The sequence below is a fragment of the Trichosurus vulpecula genome, chromosome 1 (genome assembly GCF_011100635.1).
Source record: "Trichosurus vulpecula isolate mTriVul1 chromosome 1, mTriVul1.pri, whole genome shotgun sequence".
NCBI classification, from domain to species: domain Eukaryota; kingdom Metazoa; phylum Chordata; class Mammalia; order Diprotodontia; family Phalangeridae; genus Trichosurus; species Trichosurus vulpecula.
In genome coordinates, this window is record NC_050573.1 from 549,252,504 (window position 1) to 549,264,788 (window position 12,285).

The 12,285-nt window shown below is 37.6% G+C and overlaps 1 protein-coding gene across 1 annotated transcript in view; it reads left to right on the forward strand.

Moving 5' to 3' along the window:
- The window catches only part of LOC118834192 (ATP-binding cassette sub-family A member 3-like), a 351,631-nt gene that overhangs the window by 114,449 nt on the left and 224,897 nt on the right, over positions 1-12,285 (forward strand). The window contains exon 13 of the mRNA XM_036741640.1: positions 7,287-7,416. Coding sequence (XP_036597535.1) covers positions 7,287-7,416 — 130 coding nt within the window. The remainder of the gene's footprint in view (positions 1-7,286; positions 7,417-12,285) is intronic.

Consider the following 12,285-nt stretch of genomic DNA (forward strand, 5'->3'; position numbering starts at 1 on the left):
CTTTCAAGGCATTCTTCTCCTTGTTGCCTTTTTGGACCTCTTTTGCCATTTTGTTAGTCTGTTTTTAAGGTGTTATTTTCTTCAGTATTTTTTTGGGTCTCCTTTAGCAAGTCACTGACTTGTTTTTCATGGTTTTCTTGCATCACTCTCATTTCTCTTCCCAATTTTTCCTCTAATTTTCTAAGTTGCTTTTCCAAATCCTTTTTGTGCTCTTACATGGCCTGGGACCAGTTCGTGTTTTTCTTGGAGGCTTTTGATGTAGGCTCTTTGACTTTCTTGACTTCTTCTGTCTGTATGTTTTGGTCTTCTTTGTCACCAAAGAAAGATTCCAAAGTCTGAGTCTGAATCGGAGTCCATTTTCACTGCCTGGCCATTTTCCCAGCCAACTACTTGACCCTTGAGTTTTTCATCGAGGTATGACTGCTTTTAGAGTAGAGAGTACTTTGTCCCAAGGTTGAGGGGCTGTGCTGTTGTTTTCAGAACTATTTCTAAACAGCAAGCTCTACTACACCAGTGCTGCTCCTCCGCCAAGAACTGCCCACCCAGACCGTGAGTCAGATCTTAAGCAGGCTGTGCACTCCCACTCTGATCTGCCACTTAGTTCCTCCCACCAGGTGGGCCTGGGGCCAGAAGCAACTGCAGCTGTGCCACCTTCGCTACCCCTGGGGTGGTGGCCAAATTGTAAACTCCTTTCACTTTGTCACAGAAGCTTTTCCCACTAACTTTCTCTGTTATCTTCGGTGTTTGTGGGCCGAGAAGTCTGGTAACTGCCACAGCTCACTGACTCAGGGCACTAGGGCCTGTTCCGCCCGGCTCCTGGTCTGGTTGGTCCGGGCGTTGCTCACTCTGGGCTCTGCTCTGGTTTGCTCCCATCTCTGTGGGATAGACCTTACCCAGCAACCATCCAACCTTTCCTGTGCTGGAACCCTGCTTCCCTCTGCTATTTCGTGGGTTCTGCAATTCTAGGATTTGTTCAGAGCCATTTTTATAGGTATTTGGGGGGTCCTGAGGTAGAGCTTTAGGCCTCTGCTTATTTTTTTCTTGCACCACTTTTCCTGAGGTTTTCTGAATACTTCATTTTTGTCATAAGGTACAATAATATTCCAATACATTAATATGCTACAGTTTGGCTCAATTAAGAGGTACTCACTTTCTTTTCAATTCTTTGCTACTACAGAAAGTGCTGTTACAAACAATTTCTGTATGTATGCAACCTTTCCCTCTGTCTTTGATTTCTTTGGCATGCCTACTAATTATACCACTAGTCAAAGGATATGTAGTTTTTTTCATAGGAATCCATGCGATTTTCCAGAACACTTGAACCACTTCATAGCCCCTCCAGCGTTTTACGTCTTTGAGTTGTGTCCTCTTTGCCAGTCTGATGTATGTGATTGGTTTTGATTTGCATTCCTGTTATTAGTGATTTGGAGTCTTCTTTCATAGTTAATACTTTTCTTTTGAAAACTACCTGGCAAAATCTTTGAGCACTGGCTCTTATTCTTATTTATTTGTGTCCATTCCCTTTTTATTTTGAATATCAAACCTTTCTCACAGATATTTGCTACAGAGATTTTTCCCATTTAAGTTCTTCTCTTCTAATTATAGCTGCATTGATTTTGTTTGTACAAGTGCTTTCTTTATACAATTGAAATTGTCTCTTTTAACATCTATGATTATCTTTATTCTATTTTAATAAAAGTTTTCCCCCTCACCATAATTGTATGAGGTACCTTCTATGCTCCTCTTTTTGAAAATGATGAGATGTTTTTTTCTCTTTTTATTTTTTTTTGGAGGGGAGAGGGCCAGGCAATTGGGGTTAAGTGACTTGCCAAAGGCCAGCTAGTACCGGTCAAGTGTCTGAGGTGGGATTTGAACTCAAGTCCTCCTGACTCCAGGGCTAGTGCTCTATTCAATGTGCCACCTATTTAACCCAATGAGATGTTTTATATTTAGATCATATAGCCATTTGGAACAAAACCAAAAATGAAATAGTCCCTCAGGAAACTCTGCCACAACTATATTGTTCCATGGGAAGACTGAGTAAACTCATAATCTGAATCATAGTAAACTGGTTGCTTCTTGCTCCTTCCCAGAAAAACAAGACTTCTCTGTTTAATTTCTCCAGTCATGATAACATCTGAATGCACCAACAGCCAAAAGAACTGGATGTTCTCCAGAATCTTATATTATCAAACCTCTGTTTGGCCACAGTCAAATTTAAAAGTACAGCCTCATCTGTGTTTCTGTTGTACTTCCAGACTCCTACATTAGGAGAAAAAAATTAGACTGCAGTATGAAAGAATCACATACACACACACAATTACAGAGATTCAGATAGACCTAACATCTCAGAGTGAGAATATTATTGATGTAATCTTCTCTTTTCTTGGAGAAAGGCAGTAAAAGTTATGTAAATGTTGTCATTTAATTTTTGTCAAGAAGTAAAGCCATCAAAGGATTAAGCTATTAAGGTAGTCAATATTTTGCTTCCTTGAACAATAGCAAAATGGAGATCACTGGACTCAGACCTCTTTTTGAAATCTAACATTTAGTTCTTTTCTATGATCTCATATTTGCTTAATGTTTTACAGTTTTAGAGAGCTTGACATGTATTATTTCATTTGTTTTGCTTGGAGAATCAGCATATTTTTTAATGTTTTTGATTATTGCTTTTCTTCTAGGTTGTCCTTGACTTCTGTATATTTGGATTCCCAATCTATTGTTCTCTCTTTTGTTTCTTTGGTAAAGCTTGCCATTGCAGATTCCAGTTTTTCTATTCTGATCATTTTTTCTGGGAAGAACATAAATTCTGCTTTCATAATTTTCATTTCTCTTTTAAACCACTCAGCAACAATGTATCATGGTTGATGTTCTCAATTCCATTGTGTCCTCTACTTCATCAAGTGATAGATCATTTTCTTTGATTTTGCACTATTTATTCATAAATATCTAAGCTCATTTACTAGATCTGGAAGCAATATTTCCTTCTGTTGTTACTGTTTTTCCTGTTTATTTTTCTGTTTATGTTCAAGGTCTTTGAGTTTTCTTCTTCCTCAAATCTTTGGTTATTTCAGTCTCCCCCCTTCCCCTTATTTTCTTTTGTCACTCACTTCTTGACTTCCTCCCTTCTTATTGTGGTTTCCTTGAGGGCTGGATCTCACAGCATCTCAGCCTTCTTTCACACTGGGCCAACCTAGGTTTGTGCCCCAACTGACTTTTGGGTGGTCAGAACTGGCCCCAGCTGCATACTGTGCCCTTTCCCTCAGGCTTAGTGGAATGCTGCACATGCCCCCATATGCTCACTGTCTTGGTGACCTGTCCCAGTCCTTGTATTCCTTAGTTCTCTGGTTTGGCACCAGTAATTCAGAGCCTGCTTTCCCCAGCAATGGCAGTTCAAAGCTTTTCAGCACTGGTGCTTCCAAGTTGCAGCCCCTGGCAGGCTTTTGCTACTGACAGGTTGTGCCCATTCTGGCTGTCAACCCAACTAAACTTCTGCAGCCTAGAGCCAGGATCTTTAGGGAGGGTAGAATGGAATGCACAATTGAGTTTTGATATAAGCCTTTGTTGTGTCCTTGGATCTGCAGTGCAGTCTCACTGCCCACAGCTTGATCTATACATCTTTCAGCTTCTATGCATGTCTTCTTAAAATCCAAGTTGGTTAGTAAGTTACCCCTACATGAACATAGTTTTGTTTAGACAACTCGTCATTTTCTTCATCATCCAAGTTCCTTTTCTTCACAATTTCTGGCTTTTATAGAAGGAAATTTACTGAAAAGGTATAATGAGGACAGAAGTACAAAAACTTACTTTCCCCCCAACCAGAAAATATGGTCTCCCCTGTATTGGTGCACTCCTTCGGGAGAGTGGCACAAATTGAAAATACAAAGGTACTGAAGAATACATGATCCTACTCCCAGGAATCTTCTTGCCCACTCACAGACCCTCAAGAGATGTGTTATGCACTATATCTCATGGAGTGGCTCCATTAGAGCCGCTATGTTTCAGTCTCCTAGGGTACACCCAGAGCCCCAGTACCTTGGCACCATCTCCTACACAGAGACTTTGATGTCTGGAGTGGCCTTTGCTTCAGGTCCTGTATCTTCCTTTATGGGACGGAGTAGTGCTGTTTCATATGGTGCTCTTCTTCACTGTTAATAGGTGTTCCTAAGAAAAACTAGATTTGACTGGAAACTTTCATTATGCCCTAAGCCAGAAGTCACTGCCTTCTTCAATTTCTCTTGACATTATGAAGACACTAATGGAACACATAAGCTGTACTTTGTTCCAATCCATGGGACCAGTCCATGTTTTCTTTGCTCACAAATTTCTTTTCTGACTTACTTTTACTCTGATTTTCCTTATCATGACTGCTATGTGCTTCTCTGTTACCCTTTTAATGATCTTCAGTTTCAGTTTTTGGTGATTATAATGCCTAATACCTAATAGCCATACTACAATTACCAGAAGAATAAAAAGAGGAGTCTTTGTTTTAGGGAGAAACTTGGGAGCATTTAAAAAATTTTAAAGGAAATCTACTTCTCTCCCCTCCTTCTTTTCGATTGTGGGCCTAATTCATTTTCTATTGACAGTCTGTCCAAGATAAATATTCTGATGAATAAGCTCTGTAGGTTTCCACTGAACTGCAATTGTCTTTTGCCGTATTTGTTATTTGTGACAATCTTATGGGTCTGAAGTAGAATCTCAAAGTTGTTTTAATTTGCATTTATCTTATTAATGATTTGGATAATTTTTCATGTGGTTATTGATAGCTTGAATTTCTGACCATTTATCTATTTATTTATAGATCTGTATATTTATATAGTCTATATATTTATTTATCTAACCAATTATCTGTTTATCCCTTTCACAATGATGATTGGGGGGAGGATGTTTACCTAGAGATGACCACAAAAGATTAAATGGAATGTTTTGATTATATAAATTTGAAAATGTTTTACATGAGCAAAATGAAATGCAATTAGATCCATCTAGACAATTAAATGGGAAAAACCTTTTACATCAGATTTCTTTGATAAAAGTCTGGTATCCAAGAAGGGCAACAGTCAATGTTGAAAACGTTTAAAAAGATAAGCACAATAATACATTATTGACGGAGCATTGATATGGTAGACCTATTTTGAAAGCAGTTTGGAATTATGCCATGACCAAATAAAAGATCCTAGATATCATAGATCAAGAAATCTTAAAAGAAAACTGTGCAGCCCTTATAGAACCAGAGAACCAAGTCAAAATAGAAGGAATCTATCAGTCACCTCCTGAAACCTCAAAATGAAAATTCCCATGAACATTATATCCAAAATCCAGAGTTTCCAGGTCAAGAAAAAAATTCTAGAAGCTACTGGAAAGAACAAATTCAGCTTCAGTGGAGTCACTGCAAATGATTTAGCAACCACCACTTTAAAGGAGCAGAGATCATGGAATACAGTATTCCAAAAGGCAATGGATATGGACTTATAACCAAGAATACCTTACCCAAGAAAACTGAGTAAAATCCTATAGAGGAAAATTAACTTTTAATGAAATAAAGGACTTCCAAGCATTCCTGATGAAAAAGACCAGATCTATGTAGAAACTTTGTGTTGTAAGAAGTGATGAAGGGGATGATTTCAGAGAAACCTGGGAATTTATACGTGAACTGATGCAGAATAAAGTAAGCAGAACCAGGAGAACAATTTTACACAGATAGCAATGTTATATAAAGACAAAAACTTTGAAATAATTAGGAACTATGATTAGGGTAATGACCAACCACTCTTATGGAGGACTAATGTTGAAATACATGCTACCTACTTTCTGACAGAGAGGTGAAGGATTCGTAGTGTAAAATGAGACCTATTTTGACATGAGAAATGTAGAAATGTGTTTTTCTTTATTATACATATTTGTAACAAGGATTTTTTTTTGTTCTCAATATATAGGAGTCGGGGGGGGGAGGTAGAAAAGGCAGATTTTTGCTAATTGAAAAAATACATAATTTCAGAAAAAAAGAATATTGGTGTCAATAAGATCATAGATCCATTTGTCTTTGAATATTGAGTGATATCAAGAATCTCTTATGTCACTCATCACATGTTGTCAATTTCATCAGAAAGAAGAGTTAACTAATTGATAGTTCCATCAAATGTGGTACCTGTTTATGGTCTCACCTAATTTGAATTTTAGCATTTTAAACTTTCTTTGTCAATTTAGTGAACCTAAGAAGGCCCCTTAAACTTCTTTTTTCTCTGATCATTAGAGTTTGGGCAATTTTAAATTAACAATTTATGCTTTATCCTTCAAATTTTTGACGATCTTTTGTCATTTATCACTATTAAATTTCCAACACGCTTCTGCTATGCTCATCTTACTAAAACATCTATATTATCATTTTACTCTCACACACAGCATCTATTGGTAGCCTACAAGAAAAAGTGGAAGGAGCTTAGCATGGCATTGAAGGCAGTGTGCACTGACTCATATTTCCTGCCTCATCCATGTCTTCTTCTCTCCATGACATCTTAGTTCAGCTGTCTGTGTATGTGGATATTCAGTATACCTCAAACATATGTAATACTTTCTTAGCTGTATACCATTGCTCACACTGTTCTGTCTGCCTCTAATGTTACCTCTCTTTCCTGTCTAGCAAAATCTTAACTCCTCCAAGGCCCAGCTAAGATGTCACTTTTTCCATCCCAGCATCATCTCTCTTTTCCCTTGAGGTCTGTAGTACTTCTTTTCTATAACACTCACTTAGTACTTACATAGACTGCCTGGTATTATAAATTATATTTTCATTTTCGTATTCTCATTCTTTATTCTTTTACATTATTTTATATTCACATTCATATGTCTTATCTCCCGAGCATCTGAAGGCAGAGACTTCATATTTTTTGTGTTCACCAAGATGTCTAGCCTAGTACTTTAAAGGTAGTAATATTTCAACATATATTTGTATATAGAATATGAGAATAGTATTGCTGCTGCCTGCGTGTACTCTCTTAAGACTTTGCATCATTATATGCTAGAAGTAGTAACTGTGCTGTTTTCTCTTTATAACTTTAAGCTTTACTGATAAACTCTAAATCACTTTCCTTTGCAGATAAGCTGTATCCTATTTTACTCTGTGAAGTAGAAAAATCTGCCCCACTTCGTATTTCCTCTTTGGTCTCAGTGATATATGGTAGAATACTTTCTAGGAACAGTTGATTTAAATACTTAATCTTGTCATTAAGTTCTTCAGAGTGAGGAAAATTGGTGCAAAGTTACTTTCTTTGCTTTTTCCACAGGTGTTTGTGGTGGGGAATAATATCAAAGAGGCAGTAAGAGACCTAACTCTGAACATATATGAGGGCCAGATCACTGTTCTTCTAGGACATAATGGAGCAGGAAAGACCACCACTTTGTCCATGCTTACAGGTATGTTTGCACTCTAATCAGCTGAGAAGCTGAGGATTTGCTCTCCACAGCCCTTTGTGTTTTCAGGGCCTTCACTTTTATTACTAGAGCTAAGTTTGTTGCCATTACAACATTACCCACTGAAAGTCAACTTTCTTTCCTCAGTTCTTCCTTGATGGAATATGAGCTAAATAAAAACTTAATTAGCCTAATTCAGATGAGGGAGCACTATCCATTACCCACTGCCCCTTGTAACCCAAGCAGTCTGTGACAGTCTCCAACTCTTTAGAGCCACAATGCAAACTAGCAAAGCTCTGTCACTTGGGACTTCCTCTTCTTCCAGGAACATAAGAACATGACGTTTCTCCTTGGTGTGAGTGCCTGAGATTTTATGAGTCTCCAAAAGAGATACATAAACCCAAAGGTGATTTAACCAAGGGATTCCAAATATTATGATGACAGAATTCCATGGTGTTCATAGCTCTGTACAAACACATCAATGACAGAATCATGCCATCTTCCCTCTAATATATCATTTCCCTCAGGTAAGGGGTATGGAGTACAAGGAAGATCCGTAGCATGAACACCTAGCCAAGAGCCTGGTACATTCATAAGATGGTTGTGGATTAACTGAGTGATTATTAAAGCCCTGCTGTGATGATTGTAGAAATAAAACTAGCTTAACTTTCTGGACAGGAGTGGTGGCTAATAGCAGCTGTGTCCTGTGGAAGGTAGCTCCCTAGATATCTTGCACCCATTGCTTTATCGCTGGCCATATGGATAGTAATGCTCTTTTGTAGCTGTTAATCTATTTCCTACGGTACCTATCATCTTGAAGTCTGGGACATTTTCTGGGAAACCTCCTGCTGTAGAGAATTGCTAATAGAAGAATGGGCCAACTAAATGAGGCCTGTTGCCCCAGAGCATCTCTAGCTTGTGAATTCAGCAGGGATAACCCCCTTTAAATGTGGCATTGTGAAGAATGAGGTGGACCTCTTAGCTCCTTGGTAGCTGTGATTTATTACCAAATTTATTTAGGTTTTTGGCCTTCACATTGAAGTCATTCCATACTCACCCACCTATGAACCCTCTATTGGGACAAAGAACTATTAAGCTAAAGCATCTGGTACAGAGAAACCTTGCCTGACAATGTATATAATAGTCTATAGTAGTTGCCCCTACCTCTCTGCTGTGAGAGATAGAGTATGTTTCACTATTTCTTCCCTAGGACCTTTACTGGTTTTTCCATTACTAAGAGTTCAATTTTCTTTGGGTGATCTTTTCATTTGTCTTACTGTATCACTGGAGATATTGTTCTCTTGTTTTATTCTGCCCACTTTGTTCTTACAAATCTTCCATTGTTTCTCTGGGTTCCTTATATCAATCATGTCTTACTGTACAGTTTTTGTGGTTCATCCTTTGTTTTTGAGGACTAATGACATCATAGGTGATGTCTTGACTTAAGTGAAGCAGAGTTGCACAAAAAGTCGTTAGCCTCCCTTTCTCTTCCTGAGTCTTTGGAGTCCAGTGGCAGGACAAAAGTCAAGATGGCTGGAGATGGTCCTGGATTTAGTGGATGATGATCTTGCTGTCTTCAATGTCTGACTGAGCTCTAAGCACTCCACACTGTCTGCTTCAGCTGCCTTCATGGCTGTTGGAACAAATTGTTCTTATCCGCCTAATTCACTGGGGAATATCTTCACATGCTTGGAGTAGCTATCCCCTCTAATTCACTGACAGGTTTGAGGTCTGTCAGTTACTCTCAACATTGTTTAGCCCATCTGCCAACATGGTTTACTGGGGTGTAGCCATTGCACATACTACAACTTCTTGGAGCCACATGTGAAGGTTGGATGATGGTGGACACCAAAAGTGGATGAGCAGCCCTGAAAAAAGCTGGGCAAGCACTCACCAGAAGTACTAGCCCTTGGGGCAGCTAGGTGGCACAGTGAGTAGAGCACTGGCCCTGGAGTCAGGAGGACCTGAGTTCAAATCTGGTCTCAAACATTTGACACATGTTCTAGCTGTGTGACCTTGGGCAAGTCATTTAACCCCAATTGCCCTGCCTTCCCCCCTCCAAGAATAAATAAATAAGATAAAAATAAAAATAAAGTACTAGTCCTCCCTGAACACCTCATATGCCCCAATATTCTATATTTATGGCCCCAATAGGCCATAAATTTTTTCCACCATTCCCCATTTCCCATATACTCACTTCATTTCCAGTGGTTACTAGTTCCAGTGAGGTTACTAGAAACATGAATATACGTATACACAGACATACATGTATGTGTATACATCCATCTATATGTACATATGTATATCACAGGAGGTACTAAAAAGATTATATATATTAAATATATCACATATATTTTTGTATATATATATACACATATGTACACATATATCACACACCATTTTTTCTGTCTTTAACTTCTTCGGGCTATCCTTTTCTTGCATAATCCTGTTTCTTGCATAATTCTAAATTAAAATCTGAAACAATTAGACCACTCCATAGCTCTACCAACACTGCATGAGTATGCCTGACATCCCCCAGCCTCTCCATCATTGACTCTTCCAATCTTTCTTCGTCTTTGTCAATTTTCATAGCGATGGAGTTTTTAAAATTTGCATTTCTCTTACTCTCCTTGACTTTTAACTTGCTTTCAAGTGAATACTTGTGATTTACATATCTTTTGAGAAATATATCCTTTGATATCTATTGGAAAATGGCTCTGTGTCTTATATGTTTGTGTCAATTCACCATGTATTTTAGATATAATACTTTTATCAATAATATTCAAGGCAAAGATTTTTCCTGCTCCACAGTTTCTCTTCTAATTCTATTATTACTGATTTTCTTCATGGAAATGTTTTTTTAAAAGCTTGATTTTGTAAAATAGTTATCTTTTATGATCTATTCAGTGCTTATCACAGTACCTAGTAACATAACAGGTACTTAATAAGTGTCTGTTGACTGACTATCCTTTAAGTAAGAAATCTGTCTTTAAATAGTTATGAATGGTAGCTGGTCTTATTCTCTTCCATTTTTTTTAGGGTGTGCCTTAAATTCTGGTCATATATTTTGAGCTAATTGTGGTAGGAAGTATAAAATGGTGGATTAAGTCCAATTTCTGGCAAGGTACTTTCTAGTTTTCCTCAAAATCTTTGTCTAGTAGGGAGCCCTTCCTCCAGTGGTAGTTGTGATTCATACATAATTAAGTTTCTCCATTAAAATTTGTTGTGCCTAGCAATAGTTGTAGGACTGGACTCACTTCTTACTGTGGAGCTTATTTTCATCTGTCTCTATCTCTGTGTCTCTGTCCTTTTTCTCTCTTTATCTCTCTATGTGTGTATAGTTATATCTATCCAGTTGATCTATTGGCTATTGATTAGATAGATAGATAGATAGATAGATAGATATTAGATCAATCTTTATACCTCAGTGGTGACTGGTATAATTCACTGGTTACCTTTTTAGCACCTCCTATACTTCCTATGGAAAAAAGTTAAATTATTAAGTTAAGCAATCACATGCTAGTTTAACAAATATGTTAATACTTTCCTGATGAAGTGCTGAAAGATGGTAGGAGTGTTTGACAGACCAAACATCACTTGTTTAATATTCATAATGGCATAGCAGGCATAGAATGTAGTCTTTACATTTATCCCCAGAAGAGATCCAAATTAAGTCATACACACACTAGATTATATGTTTATATACACACCTAAGCAGTATATCATAGCTCAGTGGGAAGAAGTATCAGTTCAAGAGTCATTTTATTAGCCTCCTGTGGCCAATGCACTGTTTTAAATCACACCCATTTCTTCACCAAAAAATAGTGGTGCCTCAGCATGTGATTGAGAAGGGAAGGTAAGTTTGCTTCTTTTTCTTAGAAGAACTCACAGCCCATCAGTAACTGCTTTGGAGGTATATTGTGGATCCAGTCTTAGGCTCTTGATTTTCCTGCACTGTTGTATGCATCTGCCAGATAGAAAGATAGACAGATAGATAGATAGATAGATAGATAGATAGATAGATAGATCCAAGAAGAGTGTTCTATTCAATTAACATTTTTAAGGATCCACTATGTGCCTTGGCTCATTCCTTGGCTTCAAGGTCTTTTACATTCCTCTGAAGATTATAAGAGAAATACACAGAAAAGTAAAATACAAGCTATAGCATGTGATAAAAACATCAATAGGAAGCACTGAAGATGTTTAGCAGGAAAATGATATGATCAAGCCTTTGCCTTAGAAAAAGCATTTTGGATTTTTATTTTTTATTTTATTATCACTATTTGAAGGATGGATTGGAGAAGGGAGAAGCTGGAGACAGTGAGACCCATTAGGAGGCAATTATGATAATGCAGGTGAGAAATGATAACAGCTTTTACTAGGGTGATGTCTGTATGAGTGGAGAAGAACAGATTCAAGAAATATTGTGTAGATGGAGTCAAGAGGACTTGGGAATTGATTAGATGTGGGAAGTAAAGAAAAGGGAGATTCAAAGGTGGCTTCAAAGTTGTATCATCATAGAGAAGTTGAGAAGATAAATTGAGGGTCAAAGATGTGAGTTAAATTTGGACATGTTGAAATTGAGATCCCAGCACGTCATCCAGGTGGATAGTTCTCTCAGGTAATTAGCAGTGTGGGGTTGAAGCTCAAAGAAGAGATGGTATGGTTGTGTACAGCTAAGTTATCATTATTCATGCAAATAACAAATCCTATTAAATGATCACATTATTCAAATCCATACTATTTGAAATTATAATTATATGTAAAGTGTGGTGATTGGTTCTAGTCCATTGAAATATAGAATGAATTCATACTGGGAAAGGTGGGTTAACTCTGTCCTATTAAAAAGCTTCCCCCGAGAAAAAGTTTGCT